Source organism: Netta rufina (assembly GCF_964035555.1).
Source record: "Netta rufina genome assembly, chromosome: 20".
Lineage (NCBI taxonomy): Eukaryota > Metazoa > Chordata > Aves > Anseriformes > Anatidae > Netta > Netta rufina.
In genome coordinates, this window is record NC_140144.1 from 9,321,009 (window position 1) to 9,344,480 (window position 23,472).

The window sequence follows — 23,472 nt, forward strand, 5'->3', positions numbered from 1 at the left end:
CAAGAACAAGTCTGTTCCCCAAAGGAACAGAAAACAGGGGATAAAACACATAGGTGACATAGCAAGGGCCTTGCCCACTAGTGTCCAGTCCTACAACACTCTAGGGAGATAAGCAGGGCAGATGAAAACAACAGCCAGACTCAACAAAGAGTCCCAGTTAAAGAAAACAGCATAGTGATGAGACACATAAAAGGGCAAGTTAGGAAACCAACCATCAGGCCAATATTAAGACTAGGTCTAGTGATTTCCAGGTAGGTTTATAGTAACAAGGCATAACTAATAACAAGCTAAGAAGCCAACCTCCAAATTGAAACCAGCATTCAATAGCTCTATAGGCATAAAAGACTATGACTGAGCTGGAAAACAACACTCCCCCATAGTTAAACCAAGCAACCATGATTCTGGGCTAAAGTTTAAATAGAGCTCCTAAGCCCACAGGTGTGGGGAGAGGCACCAGATGAAGCTGGTCAGGGCCATTAAGGCTTTTAGCACAGCTGTTATACTATGAGATATTATTGCAGTGATGTAGTTGGGCAGCTCTTTTCTCTGTACTGAATTTGGACCTGTGTGGGTGAACTTCAGGCTATGCCAACCTCTAGGAAAAAAACAATTTTCTTCTCATAATTCTTCAGATAAAGCTTCAAAGATCCTTTTGGTGTGAAGTACTCTGAACGTTAGCTCTGACCCAGGGAAGAAGGTGACGTTATTCTTTAAGTCTCTGATGCTCTTTTTGTGGTGGCCTCTAACAAAGAGTAGCTATCAAGTTTTGAAGGAAAAGCAATGTTCTTTTTTTAGGGTCCTTCAGTGTAAGTGATCAGAATACCTTGGAGCATCTGCTCAAAGACATTTGTCCACAGCATCAATTGAGTTTCTTAAGTTTGTTTCTTGAGATTTGCTGAGAGGAAAAAATAGCATCAACAGCCCCCAAAACAACCCACGTATGGCCTACAATAATGTTACCTATACAGATGGAGCAGATCTGTTCTCTTCCCTTCCTTCAGCTGTCTTACCTGCATACTGATGATCTTCTTGAAGCATTTTCCTTGGGCATCTTCCATGACACAGTGAGGCAAATTCACGATCAAGCGTGGCTGTTCCAGTTTCTCTGTTCACCCTGGTAGGTATTTCTGTACAGATTAAATTTGATGGACATCTGTGAAATTTTGCTCAGAAGCCTTACGAATAAAAAGTTGCTGTTTAAAACAAAACATACAGCTCCAAATCTGTTGCAGTTTTTTGTTATTCCTTTCCCCCACCACCCCCAGCTGTCTCTAAGCTGCGAACAAGAGTACTGGGTAGCACGAACTGAGAGGTGTTTGAAATGCAGCATTCTCCTGAGTCACTGCTAGCCATCAGTTTCTTTTCTGAATGCTTGTTTTCCCTGCTACGGCTTCAGATCAAATATGGCCTCACGTCATATTTTTATAAAAAAGCAATAATTTGAAAAGCCTAAAATCAGTTTTTCTCTTTATTGCAGATGAGTGACTTTTAAAAAATGAAAATCTAAGTGTGTGAAATGTATCACTTGTTTGTGTTTGTGTAAAACAAGGACAAGAGCAACAGTAATATCTACTCTTTTTGCAGCAGTAAACAGAAATCTATGTTTTTCATCCATGTTTCAATGAGGATCCAGCAGCAGAAATGCACAAGTGTTTTATAAGCCTCTAGCTGAATTGTATCAAGTATTTTGTGTATTCTGGTAGTTCCATGAGTGCCATCCTGACACAACCCCTTCTCCAACCCCAGGGCACGTTGACCAGCTGCACACCTTTATCACCTGTGAGACCAAACTGTAGAGGTGCAGGAACCAAAGCGTATGCACGTACTGACCAAATCGTGACAGGACACTGACTGTGCAGTGTATATACAGTGACCAAACTGCCCAGAGATAGCGGCTGAGCACACATTTATCACCTGCGTGGGTACTCAGGACCAAACTATACAGGTGCAGGAACCAAACCATACACACATACTGACCAAATCGTGACAGGACACTGACTGCACAGTGCACACACAGTGACTAAACCACACAGGGATAGCGGCAGAGCCGGACAGGCCCACGGGCAGGTACCCGATGCCCCACACAGGTGCCCAGCTGAACCACACCAGGGCACCACACAGCCCCGAGCCCTGCTTCCACTCCTCCCCGCCACATTTGCGGCCGTGCCCGGGAGCCTGCCAAGGGTGGACAACGACGGTGGGCGGCTGAACGACACCGATGGGGGGGGGTCTTTGGCACCGGGCGGACCCCTGAGGTAGCGAACTACAACTCCCAGGCTGCGGCGCGGCTCCTGCCGCCCTTAAGGCCCCCTGGCGGCGGCTCGGGGCTCGGTGCAGGCGCGGCGGGGCTGAGCTGAGCCGAGCCGAGCCCGGGCAGCGTCGAGCGGGGCGAGGGCTGGGGCTGGTGCCGGTGCCTCAGCGGTGAGGGCTGGGCTTGAGCCGCCGGTGAAGGCGAGAGGAAGAGGAGGAGGAGGAGGAAGCAGCAGCGGTGTGAGGAGCTCGGGAGGGGGGGGTGTCGGTGCCACGCCGCAGCCATGGGGAACCGCGGGATGGAGGACCTCATCCCGCTGGTCAACCGGCTGCAGGACGCCTTCGCCGCCATCGGGCAGAACGCCAACCTCGACCTGCCGCAGATCGCCGTGGTGGGGGGGCAGAGCGCCGGCAAGAGCTCGGTGCTGGAGAATTTCGTCGGGAGGTGAGGTTTGGGGACGGAGGGGGGGATCCCGGGCTCTGTGTGTGTGTGGGGGGGGGGGGGGGTCGTGAGGAAAAGAGGTGCGGGGGGGGAGTAGAGAGGGTGTGGGGGGCTTGCAAGGGGTCGTAGAGGCTGTGAGGGGATGCGGGGGGATGGAGGAGGTGGGGGGGCTGCAGGGGGCAGCGCCTCGGGGCGCACGGGCGGTGCGGTGCAGTGCACGGGCAGCGCAGTGCCGGGGGGGGGCTGCGTGTGAGCAGCGCTGCAGAGCGCCGGGGCACTGCGGTGCGAGGTGTGGGGGGGCTTATCTGCTCTCTGGGGGGCTTATCTCTGGTGTGCGGGGGTTGTCTCCTCCGTAGGGGGCCCCTCGAGGCGACAGGAGCATCCCCCCACCTCCCAGTGGGGTTTGGGGTCCCCCATGTGTGGATGCAATTAGGGGCTGGGGGCTGCTCCGGTCTAACCCCCTAACCCCGCAGCCCACCCTGGTGGGTGCCGTGTCGGGGAGGCCGGGGGGGATCCAGGGTTATCTCCTTCCCCTGCCCTCGGGTTGCTGTGGCGCTACCATTTTGTGGCGGGCGACGTAGCGGTGCCTTCCCTTCGTGTGACCTTCGCCTTCATCCTCCGCAGCCCCAGCGATCCGCAGCCCGGCTGCTGCTCCCTGGAGCCACGCAGCACCTGGGGAGGGGGTTGCTGTGGGGGTTGTTCCGCAGCTCGTGTCTGGCCTCGTTAATTAATTGCAGGTCTGGTTATCAAGGTATTTTTTTCACGCCGCGAGCGGCGTGTGGGCTGCTGTTGCCTTGTCTGAAAAGCAGCGAGCGCTGCGATACCTGGTCAGGTGCTTGCGTGGGCTTTTCTTTTTCAGAAAGCTGCATTTATGACAACATCTCGGGGATGTCGTTCCCTCGCCCCCCGTTTGTTTTTCCTCTGAAGTAATCTGTGCAGTACGGAATGGCCTGCAATGCTTTCCTGCTGCTGGCAGGGTCTGCAGTGTGTATGCACAGCTTGTTTAGCTGTGAGCACCCCGAATTTTGGACCTCTGTCTCGAGCAGTGAATGCAGTGTGTGTTCTTGGGAGATCCAGGATTGCATATGGTTCAAAGAAAGCACCACTGGAGTGAGATTTCTTAAAAAAAAATAAAATAAAATAATAATAATAATAAAATACAGGTATACATCCAGAGGGCTTGGAATCCTTTCTAGCCAACTTCCAACAGTCCATGCAATATCCCCCAGGCATCCCAGGATTCACGCCAAGGGAAGGACACTGCACGAACACATTTTACTGAGCCTCTGGTCATCAGCCACAATCCACTTTTTTTATCCATAGACCCAGGAAAAAAATGATTCCCATGACCAAAGCGAGAGACTTGCAGTGCCATAGCTTACTAAGAAGGGGAAAAGAAGTCCCCTGGAATATGTAAGCAAAACATTCACCTGTTGGCTCGGCTGTTTGCATGCTTTCTAAGTGCTGGCAGCCTAACCTCGTAAATCCCTTCTGGAGGATCTGTGCAGTCAGTGCTGCAGTGGCGTAATGTGTTGGGCCAGCACAGGTATTGTCGAAGGATAGCCGATGGATTGGGGTATGCTGCCCCTTTCTTTCCCTCTGAGCAAACACAAGGGGGTATCTTAATCCTTGGTGCATCTCCACTAGTTCCAGTTGAGAACTGGGGAGTCTGTCTGCCTGTTGGAGATCAAATGAGTTCAATTGTTTTCTTGTTTTCTGCCTTTTTTGGATGATTCCTGGGAGAACTCGTGACCTGACTGTGCACCATCAGTTGTCTCTGCAGCAGTGTGCATGGGGCTGTGGCTTTTAGAAAATGAAATACTGGTGGGTCCCCGAGCAGGAGCTGAGAGGCCTGAGTGAAGCTGCCTGTAGCAAAGCAGTTAGAGGAAATAACTGGAGTGGAAATGGAAAACGTGTCAAAGGGAAGAAGTCTTTCTCCATTTGATACCCTTGAGAGCTGGCTAGTTTAGAGACTAGTAACATGAGCCCTCTTTGCACAGAATGAATGCGTGTATGCTGCAGAACCCAATCTTGTTAAAATAATGTTGGGGCCCTGCTGTAGTGCATTGCCTCATCTTTCTGTGGAGGTATTGGAACCCATGATAAGAAGCTATGAAATAGTATCTAGAAGAAGCATGGCTCCTCCATGTCATTGTGGTAGGTGCTATTTTCTTGGCTGAGTAGGCATAAGGCAAACTGTGTAGCCCCACTGTGACTGAATACAGCTACGGCTGTGGTGTGGACACTGCATATGTCACTGCTCCAGCTGGATCCCGGGATGGTGGCGTGGCAGCTGCTCACCACACGGTGAATGCGGGTGCTGATGAGCTGGAGTGGATGGAAATCTGTGCGAGAACAAACACTGATGCAGTCGGACTGACTGATGTGCTTGGTGCGGGCACTTCAGAGGGGCTGGAGGCCCTGCCAGGGCCGACATCCTGCTCGTACCTATGGGACTTGTTCCGAATTGTCACCAAGCCATGTTCACGTGGCAGGACAGCATGCTTATCCTCTGTGTCTGACCTAGCCTTTGGCTGTGCAGGGCTCAGCCAAGGGCTGCTGCTGGCATCTTGCAGTAGCACCAAGTCCCACGCACGCTGCAAACCTTGAAGCACAGAGGATTGCTGACTGCAATCAGTGTTTACTTGTGTATCTTACCAAACAAATATTTTTTTCCTCCTGAACGCAAAGGCTTCCTAGTTGCTGCTAATTACTCTTTCAGTGTCATTTATTCTGCTGTTAACAGATTATCCAACAGTGCAGAGCCTGTATTTGTAAGACCAGATGTCGATGAGGCAGCTATGTGTGCTTTTGCTGCCGAGGACTCAGCATGGTGACTAGGATACTGGCTGATGGTGTTAAAATCACTGAAGAGACAAGAGAAGCTGTGTTGAAACCAGACAGGTGACACATCTCTTCATAGACTGGTTTATCCTGGGCCTCAGAACTGGAAGGAAGGTTAATCTGGTCAGCTCTAGGCATTTCCTGCTGCTGTGGTTATAGGCTCACGGGCTAATTCGGCTTGGAAGGGACCTCAGGGGGTCATTTAGTCCACGCTTACGGTGTTGCTACCTCCCTGCTGCCACCTTTCTTACGTTAGGTGGTCTTAAAGCTCGTACTAGTACCAGCAAAATCAGTCTAATTAAAAAAGAACTAGTCATATTTGCTTGTATGACTTGAGACAAAAGGACTGAGAAGGGGGGAAATACAAGACAGCCCACAGAGCTGTTTGTAAAATCATCCATGTTCACGCTACTCCTATTTTGCTGTGTGAAAATAAATCATGACCAGGAGCCTTTTTAAAACCCTGAGATGTCAAACCACTGTTACATAAATCTTTGGATTTGTGGAAGTATTGCTGTTATCTGTGCTTTACAAACGGGACGAACTGAAAGCGCTGGACTGTGTTCAGATGGCTGCATGAATGTCTGTGCCTTGTGTTCTCGTTGGCTGATCCAAGGCAGCGTGCTGCTCAGCCCCGTTAGGACAGCTGCATTGCTCTTCATGGAGAAAACAAGGCACCTCTGACTTCTGGAGAACAGATGGCCTAAGGGGGCTGCTGAGAAGGGGATGACTAAGAGCTGGGAACAGTAGGTGGAAGGACTTGAATGGAGGTGAAACCATCGTGCTTCTGATCAAGGGAGCTAAGCCGTGCCAAAGCTGCAGGAACTGAATTGGTGTTTATTTGATCCCGGACTTGAGCGCTAGCCTCAAAAGCATTCCCCTCTCTTCTGAACTTTTATATTCCAAACCAAATAGATAGGCTTAGCAGGCTGTCACCAGGCTCTGATGGTACATGCTGAATTAGCTGATGTTTGTAAATTGCCTAGAAGGAAACTGGAGGCAGGTATGGGCGTAAAACTCAGTTGTGTTGAGCTAGCCCCATCTCTACTAGCAAACAGATTTCAACAATAAAAAGGTCTTCTGTAATATGCACTAACATGGGTAAAAGAGCAGGGGAAATGCAGCACTGCAATATCTGTGGCAGTAGTAAGGATAAATACCTAAAAATAAAGGCTGGTACTTGTGGTACAGTGGCTGCTTTGACAAAACAAGACAGGGCAAGGCAATGTGCTACGACTGTCTTTGTTTTGCTGTGTCACATACTGAAAATACGAAGCTAGACCACGAAGCCACAGACTTTAGCTTGGCTACTGGTTTAATTTTGAGGAATAGCTTAGTATCTTCATGTTTCAACCTTCCTCAGCCATGTAGAGAAATACTTCCACTCAGACGATATGATGAGGGCATTCATTCTTTGATAACATGTACTTGGCTTTGCTGTGGGAAGCTTCTTGAACAAAATACCTTCAGAGGTCAACAGCAGCATTTAACAACTACCCAGAAGTGAAAGATCCTATGGGGATGCCTACAGAGATGCAGATACCTGGCCAGTCCAGGTACTGCAGGAAACGAGTTTTGTCAATAATCCTCACGCTTTTAATTTGCTCAGTCTTCTGCAGTACTTGCTTTGTTAGCTTGAAGGTTGTCTAAGGGGACTGAGGGATTAAATCTAAAAATCATAGCTATGTTGCATATAGATCAAGGCTGTCTACTGTACCGGGTAATGCTGAGCAGCAGTGCAGTACTTTAGCAGCAGATAATTTAACCAAGAAGATGCACTCACCGACTTAATCTCCTCTAGCCACAAAATGGGCCCTTAAATGTTTGTTTTGGTTTTTCTTTTTTTCTGTTCTGCTTTGAGATACGCTTACATGCCCAGAGTGCTGGTAGAGAGACTCACCCAACAATTAAGGGTCTCTAATTATAAATACATCTATGAGCTGGCCAAATGCTGTTATGTATTTGCAAGTTAAATCATTTCCCAAGCATTGTCTGGATTTTTATTTGGGGTTGTAGAGGATGATCCAAGAGCCAGGAGTAGGGTTCTGCTGTTTAGGGATGTGTACTGTGGCCAAATAATAATCCTTCGAATGGCAGCAAGCCTTTGGTCTATAGTGAAGAAAATACCTCTTTTCATCCTGGATTAATTGGGGAAGGAAAAAAAAGGTGTGGAGCAGTGGAGGAAATGAGTAGTCTTTCAATAAACCACAAGATAAATTATTTTAACGTAAGAAAAATCTATATAGCTCCTAGCAAACACTTGTGGGGGAGGATAATTAGAAGGGCATGGGTAATTAAGTTTAAACATAACATGAGTGGCTGTAGGAAGAAAAATAAAATGCGTGAATCTGTGTTTGTAGGTGCAGCCATGTCTGCTTGTGTTTATCCTCTGACTATTGTGTTAATCTTACAGGGGTTGGCTCAAGCGAACACAAGGCTGATGTATTTTCTGCTTCCTGCAGCAGCTAGATGTTCTCTGCAGATCTTGCTGTCTGACCGTATTCTTCAGCTTAACTCTTTAGTGATGATCTCACGCTTCTGGTAACCGCCACAAGCCTTAGATTCAGTAGGGAACGAGCTCCTTATGGCACGTCTTGGGTCATGCCAGAATTTGCGCAGGGAAAGGAAGCCAGCTGTGCTGCTGAGCTGGGAGGTGATGCTCGGTATCGTGCGAGGTGGGGCTTGTGTGGACCTGCTGGTGTGTGAAAGTGACAGGTCGCCTTATCGCGGCTGGCGGTCGTCACCTGGGAGCCAGCAGGCTGGGAGGATGCCTTCTCTGCTAGAGTGGGCTTTTCCTTGTTACCATGATAACCTACCATGATAACCTTCGTGTTGGGGATCTTGTGGCATCCTAAGCATAATGAGTCCTTACTGTGCCTTGAAACAGGTAAGAGGTGTTCTTGTACTTGCTCTATAAACAGCGTGCTGCGGCACAGGGCTGATGAGGGTCTGCAAAACCAGGGGGTGAATGAAGGCAGAAGCTCCCAAAAGCATTCCTATATGCTAAAGCTGTTATTCTTCTTCAAAACTTGACATGCTTGAACTTTTCACACTTTTTTTCTTTAAAAAAAAAAAAGACAACCCCAAATACTATGAAGACAAGCTTCTATTTTTAAAGACTCCTGATTGTTTTCAGAAGCCATAGTTCAATACCTAGCTGGGGATGCCACGTGATGTCCTTGAATCTACCTTCCCCAGATGCCGTGAGTAGGCAGAACTCCGCCAGGCTGAAATAGAAGGTGTGGGAGTCTGTCTGAGGCGCCTCACGTCTGAGGCAGCCTCTGAAAATGTTATTCTAAGGCAGGAAGCTGGTCCCCTTCCTGATCGGGTGAATTCCCAAACCTTCCTGCTTTGGACTTCAAGTTTGAGCCTGGCAGTCCAAGAGTGAGTAAAAATTCTGGAGGGAGGATTTCATAACACTTTTATGAAAACCCTTTTTGAGGGGAAACAGAAGAAGTTGACAATTTAGTTTAAGTTAATCAAGGAAACGTAGCTCTTGTTGTTTATTAGCTGCAGGCATGAAACTTGTTAGTGAGCAGCAAGTTTGTTAGATGCAAACCCGTGAGTGCTCCACCCGTGTGAGCCAATACTCAGATTTTTGTTTTCAGCAATGCATCTGAGCAGCAAAACCAGAAATCTGACTGAAGGGTGGCAGGCAGTCACCTAGAAGCACATCGTGATCGGCCTATATGCCCAGTGCAAAACTGGTTTTGAGGTGGCAGCATCTGTGAAAAGGAACTTACTGGCAGTAAGAACAGCAACCCTTTTTTCTTAATATGCCACTAAAAAAAAAACCTTTGGGTGTAATACTTTCCTTCTTGGACTCTCAAATGTGTAACTGGATGAGTCAGAGCACTGCTGGCTGGGAGGAGAGCTAAAACTAAATATGCCAAAAAAAAAAATCCTGTCATGCATGGTGGGGAAATAGCCCACTGGTGGGCTCGTTTCTCACTGCACCTGAACTGAATTTTTCCCGATTTCAGACCTGGTTTTGCACACCCTGACTGAGCAGGGAAGCTCAAGGCGTGCTGTCTGACGGGCAGGCCTGGCTGGCTGTGGGGTCAGGGTCCTGCTCTCAGCTCTGAGCCGAGGTTCTCGTGGGGTTCACTTACTGCACCTTCCTGCAGAAAGGTGAGGCTGTCGGTCTCTGCCATGTCACATATGCTTATCGTTAACAGATGCTTGAAATGACACTAGAAAAGGTCAACCAGAAGAAATAGAGCTATTTTTATTAAGAGTAAATGGAAGCTGTACAGGGGCGATGTGGCGATACCTGCCTGAGCCCTGTGGAGGGCCTGCTGTCCGTACAGTGCTGCTGTGCCAGGGGCCTTAGCTGCTCCTGCAGCCTCGCTTGCCAACTGGTATTGAACATCACAGGTTGCTTAGATCTGGGAAACTGGGGCTGGTGCTGCTGGCAGAGACCACTCCCTGGGTGTGAGGAGCTGGGGATTTCTTGGAAAGCGCTGGGGAACAAGAGGCTGTGCTAGATGGGGTGGTAGCACTCGAATTTTTGAGTGTAGACTGAGATGCATGGAGAGAGCTGTGTAGGCTGGGAACTTCTTGGGGCTCTGTTTGCACACCTGCTGCAGCATGGACCTTAGCTCCTTTTGTGTAATCTCCTGCCCACTGACCTGAACTGAACCCAGCAGCCTGGCTGGGTAGGGCAGGGATGGGTACTGAGCACGGGCTTTGGAGAGGAATGAGCCCAGGGCTTTGTGCCTGGTGTGTTTAAGCTCACAGGTGGCTGCTTGGGCCTCTAGCAGGTTAGTCTGCAAGCAAGCCACGTTCCGAAAAGCTCCAAAATGCTGTTTGTCTTTATTTATGTTTATTTATGATCCTTCTAAAGCATGGATCATGCTTACTTTGTGTGACCCGATGGAGTTTAGTCGTGAAAATTGGGTGTCTTACTCAGGACTAGCTGCTATAAATACTGGGGTGGCTGTGAAGAGAGGGCTGAGACAACACTTCGGTGCTTACCGAGGAGCGGGTGAGAGCGTGCATCGAAACATCGTGACTGGCAGCCCAGAGCACAACTTCGTGTTAGATAATTAAGCAATTATGCCAGGTGACTCATTTATACTTTGTACTTGTGTCCGAACTTTGTTGTCAAAGTCCTGTTAGTGAGTGCTTTTTATCAAAAATCAAATCTAAGGCAGCCCAGCAATTTCCTTAGGCTCTTGTATAGATGGAGAAAAGCAACAATTAAGTTGCTGAGGGTTGTTTCCTGCATGACCTTCGGGCTTGTCACAGCCCCCGGGCTGGTGTTGACTACAACAGATAACTGCTTTTCTTCCCTTCGAGACACGATACAGGAAGAAGGAGCCCTGAGCCTGAAATCTAACAGCGTCTCAGATCTCTGCAGTGTTCGATGCTCTCACAGCCCTGGTAGAAGCAGCCAGGACCAAATGGAAGCGAGGTGGTGTTTCGGAGCCTGCTCGGTCTCTTCTTGCAGTTCGGCACACCACGCTTTGGGAGGCCTGTTGGAAGCAGGCGTTATGCAAGCTCCTCCAACTGTCTTGCTGACTGCAAGCAAACTTGCCAACTTCTGCCACTTTTCTGCAAATCTTGTGACTTGTGTGGTTTTCCTCAGAGGCCTGGACGCAGCAGTTCGGCTAATAGGAGAGCAATGCAGATTTTTGTATTGAAAATATCCATTCCTAACAGGGATGCCTGGGGGTAGCTGTCTTTAAAGATTACTGCTTTAAAGTGTTCCAGGAGAAGCATAAAGAATTCCAGTGCTTCTGTAAGGCCTGCATTGTAAAATGTTGGCCTTCCCTTTCTAAAAATCGGGGCTTATGTCCCCATACTATAAGCTCTGTTAAAATACTTGTACTGCAGCCATAATGAACAAAAAATTATACAAAATGAAGCTTGGAATAAACCCAGTTCCTTACTTGTGACTGAAACAGGAATTTAACTCAAGTCTCTGGGGGTGAAAATACTATTTTAATAATTTATTGCCTCGATGGTCCCCTTTAACACTCCCTTTCCTGTTTCTTATGGCTCTAGGTTGTGTTTTTGCAGCTGTGTTGAAGGGTGAAGAGTTAATGCTTCCGTACCAAAGAGGAGAATTGTGGGGATCCTTACTATGCTAGGACTCGCTTTCTGTATGTGAAGCAGTTTTGATGTAAGAATGGCCAGCACTGCACTGGGATGCCTGAGAAAGGACACAGCAGACTTTAAACTGACACTGCAGTAGGTTTTGGCTGAAGAGCAAGAGCCAGACAGTGTTGCTGTAATGCCGTATGAAGGCTGAGCATAAGCTGCGGCCATATTTCAGAGCAGTTTTTCAGCTGCATTTAAACCCTTTCTGAAAGCATCGCAAGGCAGAAGTCTACAGAGATGCTGAGTAGTTGATTCTCAACATCTGCAGGCATTTTTACAGCAGAGCAAACTTACCCTGGAGAGCATTAGGAGAAACCTCTCTTTTTTTTTGAGATAGAAGATCCAGGGCTGGGGGAGACTACGCTGAATTTCTTAGCACAAGGAGGAGATACCTAAAGGCAAAAGCCTTCGAACAAGTCTCTGCTCAGCTCCTCTTCTTTGCATTCCTCTTACTCCTACATGTGTAAAGGCAGAGTAAATTCTGAAGGATCTGGCTCGGGGCTCTGAGAACAAATTAGCAGGCCATTTCAGCTCTGAGAGCTCTTCCTCATCTGGGTAATTACAAACTTCTATGAACGGAGGCTTGTAATGATAATAACTGTCCATTTGCCACCTGCCTGCCGGCGCAGGAACGGCTCCCTGTCAGCAGGGGAATACACCTGGTGACCTTTTAGTTCAGAATTAAGCCAGTAGAAGGCAAAGCTCAAACTTGGACAGTTTTTCTGCTAATTTTTGTCTCCACTATCTTGCTTTGACTCACTCTGAATGTCTACCCCTCTGAGTGGGGAGGGGGCCCACTGTTTCTAATATATGTTAGGTTTTCCTCTCTCTGGCTGCTGTGATCTCTTGAGTAATCTCTGGATATTTCTTAAGCTGATTGTGCTTTTACTTTTAATAGAAGCTTCTCTATGAATAGCTGGGAATTGCCTGAGCGTGGTGATGGCTTTGAGAGGAGATCTGTTGCAGCAGGGTTATAGCTGGAGGCAAAGGGGGGATTGGTACACACCAAAATGCAGAACATCCTCCAGGGATCGGTGCACGGCACGTGTCATGCTTCAGAGACGATGCTGCAGCCCCGGTGCTGGCACTTGGGGCACCTCTTTGCATCAGCACACCTCTCGGATGGGACCCCTGCAACATATTTCTTCTGGTGGGGCTCTGCTGCTTTGGTTTGATGTTCGTGTTCCTGGGGATTGCTCTGTGTGTGCCTGTTTGTACATGATGTATTTGTTATGCCAGGGCTGTAAAATACCTGGCGCTCCAGACTCTTTTTAGAGAAAAGAGGTTATTTGTCTATAAAAACTCATTCAGGAAACTGAAAGAATGATATTTAAAGAATGCTTAGAGCAAAAGAACAAGCGAAGACCTGCATTACCATGGTATTTTGCTATCTTCTGTTTGAACACCTTTGACCTTGAACTGGACAAGCAAAAGCACATGGTGTTAGTAATCAGTGTGTTGGTTTGAAGGGGTGACGGGAAGATATCAGGGGAAGGGGTTCAGGTAAACACTTCGTGGAAAATGGAGAAAGGAGTGGAAGACCAGAGGACTCTGGTCTGTTTGTCCTGGTCATCACACCACATTTTCACTTTAGAATCAGAGTGCCTGGTAACATGCAACACCAATTTTGACCTTCTACCGCTTCTTGAATTTAAGCTCTCAAAGTTTTTCATGAAGGTATGGGCTCCTTTAGAGGTCACCCCCTAAAGCTGCCCAGAGGAAAGATACTCCCTGGGCCATGAGGAGTGCTGCCCCACCAGCTGGACAGAAAGGCTCTGGTGAATGCATCCTCTTGGTGAAACCAGCCAGAAAGGGGATGGCTTCCCTCTTCTGGGGCTGCTGATCCATCTCTGGTGTAGCCTGGCGATGGAGATGCCTTCAGTGGTAATTAGAGTTTAAAGTAGAGTTTAATGCCTCTGCTCTAGAGGTGCTAGCAATCCGTATGCTTGTTCTCCTTCAAGGGCTTAAGGAGCAGTCCCTCTGCACCATGTTTCTCGTCAGGGTGATCCTAATTATATCTGAAACTGCAGAGGTGCAGCGCATAGCAGGGAGCTTGGCGCTGTTCCTGCGTGCTTCCCCAGACAGAGCAGAGATGTAAATTGGCATCTTAAATCCCCTCTGCAGGACAGCCCTGCACCTCGGGCAGCTTGGCCTGGGTGCCGAATGATGCAGTTACCCTGAGGAACTCCTGCCTGCCTGGCCTGTTAGTAGGGAGCTGGCCTGCCTCACTGCCCACAGCGTGCTCTGCCTCTTACCTCTGATGCAAGATGAATTCCCAGGCTACGTACATTCAATTTTATAAACCAACCACTTCTGTCTGGCCACTGATAGCACATCACAGTTCGAGATACCACCCTTTTTCCTCACACAGCTTCCGTTTGGGTTATCAGTGGGCTCACCAAAACCATTCTGCTTTTTCTAGTGAACCCTTTCAGTTCCCTGTACCCTCTGTGACATTCTGCCTCTTGGAGACTGTCTCCTTCCCTGGCACATGCTGCTGCCTGGGGGAGGAGGACGTGTCATACTGCAGTGCGTTGAGCATCTCTGTTCTCCTTGCAGCAAACCCCAGGACTCCAGAGGTGGCAATCTTAACAAGAAACCCCAGGTGACACCGTGAGTCTTTGGTGTCCTTGACTCTACCATTTTACTGGGTTTCCCTCTCCGGAGAGGAGGGCAAAAAGGGGATAAACCCCTTGATATCTGGAGCCTCCATGTGATGAACAGCTGGAATATTGGTTACTGCTACGTGGTCTGTTGGTGTCCCCCAGCACAAGACAGCCTTTGCTGCAGGGCAGCTTTTAGTCTAGACTCAGCTGCAGCCTGTCTCTGGAGAGGTAGGACAGATGGTATTTCCCCACTGGTGGTGGGGAAATCGCAGGGTCAGCGTGTTGCTTGTCAGTCTTAGCGTGCATTAATCCTACCGTGTTTTTGTGGCTCTGCTTTCCCATCAGTTACTCATTCCCGCCCCAGAGTTTTATTGTACAGCTTGTCCTTTTGTTTCCTCCCTGCTCAAGTTGCAGGTGCTGTGTGGGTCATGTTTTTCAGGGCTGCAACTGTTGTGTTATGGCAAAGCCAGGATTTGTCAGTAGGTTTGTTTGTGCCAAAGCAGCGCGGTGTTACTGCAGAATTATGACAGATCAGTGCAGCCTGAGGATACCAGCAAAGATGCTGGGTCATGGCTTTACCTCTGTGGATATAAAAACTGGATTTCTTTACTATTGCAATTGGGACTGGGCTAATTGGACTTGCTAGGTTGTTGATGATGCCTGGTACTGTCTGTGTCTTTTTTTTTTTTGCCAGTGTATATGTGCTTCAGTGAGAGCAAAAGGCAAACTTGCTTCTGTGTGGTGGTGGTGAAAAATCAGCAAGGCAGACAAAGGTCTGTTTTACAGCTTCTGGGGTGGAGAGTGACCTGTTCATGCTGTATTTCCTATAACTGTGGCTGTGGAGGCCTCTGGACCTCACCAGTGCTGTGGTTGCTATTCCCCTGAATCCTGGTATCGCTGCCCAGATCTACTGTTAGGTGGGTTTGTTTGTTCATGAATGAATTGAAAATTCAGAGCCCCGAAGGTGAAATCAGCCTTGTTTTCGTTCTCCTGGGATTGTTACCCTTGAAATCGAAGCTGCGTTTTCCATGAATGTGCAATCCTTGCTGCCACATCCACTTAGGATGTACTGGGCTGCTTTTTCCCTTGAGTTCCTGATATTGTCGTGTAGAATCAGTGCTGTGTTGTTCTTTACCTCAAATATCCCAAGGTGGCAAGCGAGATGCAGGACTTGGTTCTCTTACCCAGAAGATCCCGGAGGAAGCTGCACGCAGCGCTGCTGCAGTTCTCCAGCCTCTCAAGGCTCTTCCCTTCCCCAGTGCTGCAGCCTGGAGTCAATGCGGCATTTGCTATAATGGGCAGTGACTTTTTGAGACCAGGCTTTGCACCGTAGGCTGTACCACTCTCTCAATAATCTTCCTTGGTGAAATGCAGAGCTCCAAACAGCAGAATCCTTTTACGGTTGCTACCTGCAAAAATACAAAGGGGGAAATTGGCTCACAAGTGCACTCGAGGTGTTGAAGTGCCCTGTTTTCCTCTCCCATCTGTGTTTTATGTCCTCACATGTTCTGGGCTAACCCATCTGCAGGATGATAGCAGGGAGGGATCTGGCAGATAAGTCAGCCCTCGAAATGGAGGAGGGGAAGGATGTTCCTGATTAATTCTCTCACGGCAGAGATGAACTGAAGCAAATGCAATCTCGGGTGAGGTGGTGGGGTTTGTGCGCCAGGAATACCTCTTGTTCCTCCTGCAAACTCTTGACCTATAGCTGCAGACACTTGCTTTAAATCTGTCAGCCTCAGCAGCTTGGGGCTGATGCACAGCAGTGAGGGAGTCGGGAACTGTGTGGACACGAAACTGATTTGTTTCCATAGTAACAAGTAGATTTCACCATGTTGGAGGGAAGTAGGAGGGGAATTATCCCCCTGGGCCTGGTTCTGGCTCTCAGATTGGATTGGCTGCTGCACTGCAATTGTAGAGCAGCAGCCCATGAAGGGATTATCTATCTAGTCCCTGATCACAAGCAGGGAGAGAAGCACGTGGATCCAATCCGCTCCCACCGTGGGCTTCCCCTGCAGGGACAGCACCAGGTTGCGTGCCAGGATTCCCCAGGTCACAGCCCGCCGTGGCACTTGGAAACAAAGGATTGACTGTGGTCTCTAACAGTTGGAAAGGAAGCCTGTAGTACTACAGCACAGCATCTGTGACTGCATAGTGCAGAGTTTTTTCCAATTAGGATGATGAAGGTGATGAATTGTGCTCACACTTCAGCGTACCTTCTTGTAGGTGTGCATTTCTAGCAAGAGCTGGGAGCTATCTGTGGTGTCCCCAGGGACCGGGAGAAGCTGAAATCTTACAGACGGGGGCTTCAGGTGATAACTTGAATCTAAAGGTACTTGTTCCTGGCAATGACTGAGAGAGAAAGCTTACCTTTCTGGGTAGGAAGAAAGCGCAGACCATGGAAAACTGGCAGAATGGGAATTCCTGAGTGCATTCAGGCTGTGGGCTTCCTCCCGAGGAATTCCATTTTGTTATTTCTACACAAATAGGGTGCAGGGTTGGATAATCTTCAAATGGAGAGGAATTGTTTGCTCAGCATCCGCCTCCCCTCACTGTACGTGAGGACTTCAGTATACGTAATATGTAAACTGAGTTATGGCTGGAGTGCAGCTCTGAGTGAGAAATCCTTGCGTCACGCTTTGTAGCACAGCCAGCGAGCTGACTGAATGCATTCACCCTTGGTTTTGAGTTTGATACACAGATGCATCAGAAGAATGCAGCAACATCTCTCTACCCTTGTTTCAGGTCAACTAAAAAATACATGGTGCACCTGGAAAACCAGGCCAGACCCTGCTGTTGACCTAGGGTATGTGGACTTCTTGGAATTTCTTCAGAGATGTAGCAGCAGAAATTTGTGGGGCAGTCTCTAGGCTCTGCCACTTCTCTCTGTGGGTTCACAGGCCATCAGATTAAAGTGGACCACCTAAAGCATAAGAATATTCATCACCTCCTCGTGTACCTCCTGCCCTGTGGAAGCAGCACAGCCGTGAAGCTCTGAAGTTCCCCACAAGTCTGACTGGTGTGCAGAGGCTCTGGTGCAGCCGTGACTTGGCATAGTACACACAGCTCTCTTCCAAATGTTGATGTACCCTGAAGCTAGTGGAGTGTGAAACAGAAAAACCAGCCCAAGGGATTCAAACCAAAATAAACAGCAGAAAAAACCTTTATCTTATCCTGCTACTTTCAGAGACCTGCAGGGAGTCATGTGCAGGAGAGGCTGAGTGAAATGCAAAGGAGGGAGGTGTGGAAAGGGTGAATAAAGAAGGCAGTAAGTGCAGTGACTCCGGGGAGCTGGCCTGTGCAGTCAGAGATAAGCCAGAGAAACAACTTAGTGCCCTCTGGCAGAGGGTAAGGGAGAGAGCTGCTTCTAAGCAAATGTTATTGTGAAAATTATTGTGCCCTTTCCTTTTTGCTGTGGCAGTGGTGTGCGCAAAGGTGCTGCAGAATGAGGTCTGAATCCAGCCATTGGGGCTGAAACACCAGGGATGTGAAGAAACACGTCAGGGTCTGGCCCCCGTCTGTTTGTCTGAGCCCCCTCAGCCCACGTTTGGCTCAACAAATGTGTTGTGAGTGAGGAAACTCACTTTAACTGACATTCCTGGTCCTCGAGGCACGTGGGACCTCCCAGAGACCTCCAAGAGCACGTAAATACGACAACGCATTTCAGTAATGGAGCCTTTCTTCTGTAGGGAAGAGAAGATCTATGCTCCAAGAATGGTTTCACTCAAGGAGGTGACACGGGGCAGTACTGGAGACCTTCACTTCTGTAACCTAGATCAGTGGCTAGGCCGCTGTGCTGCCTCCCGTGAGGGGACAAACCCTGTGGCTGAGGTGGGAGCCCAGTTAGCTGCTGGCTTTCTGTGGCACATTTAGTCCCCAGTGTCAGTGAAACAAAACTCACCATTATGTTTGTTCATGAGGACACGGATTTGACTCTAAGCCTACTGTATGCAAGGTTTTAAACAGCCAGCCATACAATTTTCTATCAAGGGGGATTCTCTTGGAGGGGACAGTCTCCTGACAGGTTTTGTCTCTTTGGCCAAGTCTGTGATGTGAGGTCACTTTTTTTTTTTTTTTTTCAAAATATGCCTTTTGCAGTAAATGTAGGTTTCTCATGTGACTTTACGTTGTGTAAACTCTCTGAAAACACTACCTTTTCTTTATTTAGAACAAAGTGAGAGTATAGCATGGGAAAAAGATACCAGAGGTCCAGAAACACCGCACAGCCTGGTCAGAGGTGAAAGGGGCAGAGGAAGCAATGCAGTACCATGATTCTCACAGTGAGAATCCATTCTGGAGCAGAATGCTATGTGAAGATGTTATACCCTATTTCTACACGTATTTTTTTCCTACAGTAAATTAACCTAGCTGTTACCCTTTAGCATTTGAAGAGCACAGTGCCTCAGTCTCTGCAGAAAACCTTAATAAAGGCTTCTCAGACAGCACCTCTCATTTGCTGGGGGCATATACTGGTGTCAGCTGCAATACCGTGTGGAGGAGCAGAACTCAAGGCTGATGGGGGTTAGGAGAAGTTGTGAATTTCAGAAGTCATTGTCTATTTAATTATCTATCCCCCTCTGACTCTGCTAGGCCCTTCCTGCTGCTGGGTTGGAGAGCTGTGCAGTGCTGGGGAGAAGTGGCTAGGTGTTGGAGATGCTGCTTGAGAGCCAGCATTATGTAAAGCAACTGTAAGGGCTGTAAGCCAGCACAATAGTGCTAACCTCCCTTTGCACAACTGTAAATAGGAACTCAAGGTACAAGGCAGTGGAAAGCCTTCTCTTTTGTTTCTGCTAGCATGTATGCTATGAAGACACACGAAGTATTGCCTGTCTTGATTTCGCAATTGTCATTGTGAATAATGAATGACTGTGTACAGTAACACTGCCAGTATGATGGAATGGATGTAATTACAATAGATCTCTATTTCTATATGCATCCATTGTGTGACCAGTACTGGTTACACTATTGGGAAATATTCTACCAACTGCTTATGGACTTGCTGTCTTTCACTATGGGTCAAAACTAGACTTGTGGTGGTGCTGCGGAGACTGACAGATAATGCATCACCTCACTTAAATTTCTGAGTTGGCAAGTAATAACCTTGCTGGAAAGGATGTGGCTACTTAAGAATGAGACTTACCGTGGGATTGAGCCTGTAGGACTGGTGTCCAAGATCACATGGTGAGCATGAAGGAAGGGTGAAAGATAAGGGGTAGACAAAAAACAGTTGGAACAGCATGGGGATGGGTACTTCTGTTCATGATACACCTGCATTTAAATTCGTGCTGCTCATGTTGGGCAATCTGTCTTTTTTTTTTTTTTTTTTTTTGCCTGAGCAGCACTTCTGTTTGGGGAAGATAAGAGCTTATAGAGGCCACAGTCAGCAGGAAAGACTGAATCTGTAACACAGCCTTCATGCTAGCTGACTGGGAGGCAGAGGATGGGACACGCTTGCCCTTGTTCCTGCCCCACATTTAAGTTACGGAGTTGCTTATGCATGTACTTGCATGTCACTTGAAGGATCAGACCATGAAGTGCTCCCCAGGGCAGTTCCTGCATCTGGCCTCTGCCTTGCAGTTGAACCTGGTACTGTCTGTCATGAAAGAGCCCCAGGCTTGAGTGCTTCTGTAAGAAGTAGGAAGCTATCATTCCTGAGGTGTTTGTTTTAGCAGTTGGTAAGTCTGAGGCTAAAAATGTTTACTGTTATAAATATTCAGTGGCTAATATGCTGCATAGGTGTCAGCCTGTGTTTTTAAGGATTCATTTGAGACATGTTAGATGGAGTAAGAATGCTTAAAGCATAGCTGTTGTGCTGTTTACAGAGGCTTGCAAGCTGTTGATAAAATGCAGTCTGCAGGAAGACGTGAGTGTTGGCAGTCAGGACCATTATCAGGAGAGTTGGAGGTACTGATACCCCCTGACTGCACTGGGCTGCTTGTCCTGCATCATCCCACAGTGAGTTAACAAAGAACTCCTGATCTGGATGTGTAAGTGATCAGCTATAAGACCTGACAGATAAACCACATCTAGTTCTAAGCCTAAACAGGGGCATATCTGAACCGTGTAAGTAGACAGTGAAGTCCACAGGGACAGGAACTGTATTTCGTGCTGTGTAATGGCATAGCACTTTGTGCAATGAAGTTCTGATTGAATTGTTATCCCCGGGCACCACCAGAACACAGGAAATAACAAATACTGTATTTTAAAACCAGAAACAGCCATGTGAAACTGAATACTGTGAATCTTAATTGTCTGAAGCTAATATAATCCAAACTGGGGATTAATCACATCTCCTAATAACGTACTTGTCTGCAGATGTTTAATAAGTAATCAAATGGAAATTAAATGATCAGATGGTGTTCACTCTTCTGTTCTTTGGACCTCCTTTTGTCTTCATAAGCTACTACTTTGGCTTTCTAATTGGGGCTTTACCACCTTTAGTGCAATCTAATCCAAGAATCTCAAAGGACTGACAAACTGCAAGGATGCTGTATTAATGTATATACTGGACTTGTATTTTAAAGCCTGCTACAGACATCTTCACAGCCTTCCAACTTCCCTGGAGGTCCAAAGGGAATGTAAGTGGTGTAGCAAAAGCATTTGGTCTCTTCCACCTAGAAAAAAAGACAATGACGTGGACTTGATTTGCTTGCTGACTGCCAATGACTAAAGTCGTGTATGGAAAAGCTCTGACTCAATGTTCTTTCAGAAGTGCAGGTTACCAATAGAAGGAAAAGGTGTGAAAATGCTTTAATTATAACTTGTTTGTGAGGCTTAATAAACCAATTACAAACCTAATATTACAGTCCAGGAGTCCTGGCTGCACATCCTTTGGATTGATGAATCCTCTTGGGAAGAGCATGTGTTGAGAAGCAGCTGCAGTCTGAGCTGGTACGTAGGGATGCTGTTCATACGCTGCCCTCCTCCATGGTAGGAAGAGGGGGTTGCCTTGACAGAATGGCATGGCCACAAAGTCATGGGCAGGTTAGGTGCAAATGCTCTGTTGCTGGAATTAAATGCCACTGTAACTGTTATGGGGAATCTATGTTTTAGAGCACAAAACCAGAACAGTCAGCTAATCTGCTCTGAGCAAAGCAGGAAGGGGCAGACTTGCTCATGCTCTCACTTTTCTTTGTGTGTTTATCAGGTTTGAAAGTGTTTATTCTAACAAAGCAGGTGAACTAGGAACCATGTGCCATGCCTGTGATAATCCTCCTAATCATTGCTAAGAGGAAGACTAGTTCTTCCAAAGACCTTACTACAGTCTCTTGTTTAACAAGAAAACATCAGACTGTTTGATCAAAGGGGTAAACCTGTACGGTTTTTGACTATTGCATTGTGTGCATTTTCTAGGAAGAAAAGTGGTCATACTGCAGAAATCCAGCTCACACGAGTGTCATCTTTTAATGGGGCAGTCAGTGCTCCCTGAGCATAGGAGCAGTGAATAAACAATCAACTCGTCTGAAAGTTTCAGTCCCTTGACAGAAAGGAACTTGTTTCTTGATAGAACAAGCAGATATTTACTCTATAATAGCACCTTTTTCTTCTGTTGGATGCCAAGATACCAGATGCATGAATGATTTTTGTAGAGTTGCCTGACTTTAATTTAAAAAAACAGTAGGGAACCCTCAAGCCCCTGATGATAAATGTTACAAATTTTTGCATGATTCTCTTAATGCTTCAGCCAGTGACGTTTGGATTTTCTCTGAGCATTGCTCTACAGTAACTGCTAGATTGCTTTCCATCCCTCAAATATCTTTTGACTACTGCATTACAAATGCAGTTTTCAGCCCAAATCTGCGCTTTAATGCAGCTCTTCATACTAAAATAGAAATAAGACTGGAAGGGATGATGTGACTGGCTTTGCCCTGAGGTAGCTGTGAAGCTAGTTGGGAACATGTGTAAGTACTTCAGAAACGAGCAATGCAAATGTGACCTGAAAAGGTATTTATTGTTCCTTCCTGCCTGAACCTTTTCAGCCTGAGACCTGGTAGGATTTAGAGACCCAGTAGGATTTACATCCTTATTTCTTCATCCTTTAGTTTTGAAGAGGAGAGCTATTACTTGTCAGAACAAAAATTTACTAATAAGAGTGTGAAACATATGCTTGAGTCTTCCAAAAACTGACAGTTTGGAGAATAAAGCTGGTCTGAGCCTAGTTTTCCAGCTCTGCTAAAATGCTTGGAATCACGTTACTAGAACTGATACCTCTGTGTCTTAAGGGGGAATTTTGGGTCAATACCTAAGTGAAAGATATAAGCAAATTAAGTAGGTTTTTATTTCCTGAGTACAGCATCTCCACTCCTGTTTTTAGTTGCTATTTTATTATGTACTTTGTTTTCTGGGTGAAACTTAGCGTAAAGAAGTGTCCCAGGGTGGTATTTGTGCTTAAAAGGATAGGAAATCAAATGTCACGTCACTCCTGCGTGTTACAAACAAAACAACAAAGTAATTTTCCCTTCTTAAGATAAAAAATAAAGGAGGAAAACAGTTGGTGCTCTTAACCTAATTGAAGAGCATGTTTCAGGCACAGCATCTTGTGCAGCAGTCTATGTAATGAGGCTGTTTTTAATGTCATGCCAGAGCCTGCCTTGTTTTCCAAGGGGAATCCTGGCTGCCCTTGTCATCCCAGTGTGGGCATACTACAGCACGTTATCTCCAAAGATGTATTCCCTCCTTCTTCACTTTGCTCTCAGCTTTGCTACTGCTCATCTCCTGTTCCAGAATTGAATAAGCCAGGTTATCTCACCTTTCTGCTCCTGTCTGCCCCATTCATCTGGCATGTCGTTCTTATCTATTGGGATTAATTTTGTCTCTTGGTGCAGCTCTATCAGGATGAATCTGTTCCCCTGGCTGATAAATGGACTCAACCTGGGCTTACACGTGCTGTCCATGCCACACGTGCTCCACTGTAGGTTATTTACAGAAGTAATTTATTATGCCTACTGCAAGAGGGCAGGCAAGGCTGCTCTACGCTGCATTCCCCTTGGCACCCAGCCAGCTTGCCACAGAATTCACTAATCTGGGCTTTTTCGTGTCCGATTTGAAAGGCTTAGCCTGAGCAGGAGAGGGAAGAGTTTGTCCCAGAGAGAAAGGAGGGGGCTAACCCAATAGGGAAACGATACAGATGCAATGGGGTGATAGTGCATCCATTTTTATAAAGCTTTTTGGCTGTAACTCCTGATGGGGGTTGACCGTAAGGAAAATTTGAAAGTTGAACCGCAT

General features: G+C 47.2%; 1 protein-coding gene across 9 annotated transcripts in view; it reads left to right on the top strand.

The window, feature by feature from the left end:
* Positions 1 to 2,534: 2,534 nt before the first annotated feature.
* Positions 2,535 to 23,472, top strand: part of DNM1 (dynamin 1) — a gene marked incomplete at both ends in the record, with an annotated part of 66,906 nt that continues 45,968 nt past the window's right edge. For all 9 annotated transcript variants that reach the window (XM_084299175.1, XM_084299172.1, XM_084299176.1 and 6 more), the window contains one exon: positions 2,535 to 2,695. In XM_084299175.1, the coding sequence (XP_084155301.1) occupies positions 2,535 to 2,695 (161 nt within the window). The remainder of the gene's footprint in view (positions 2,696 to 23,472) is intronic.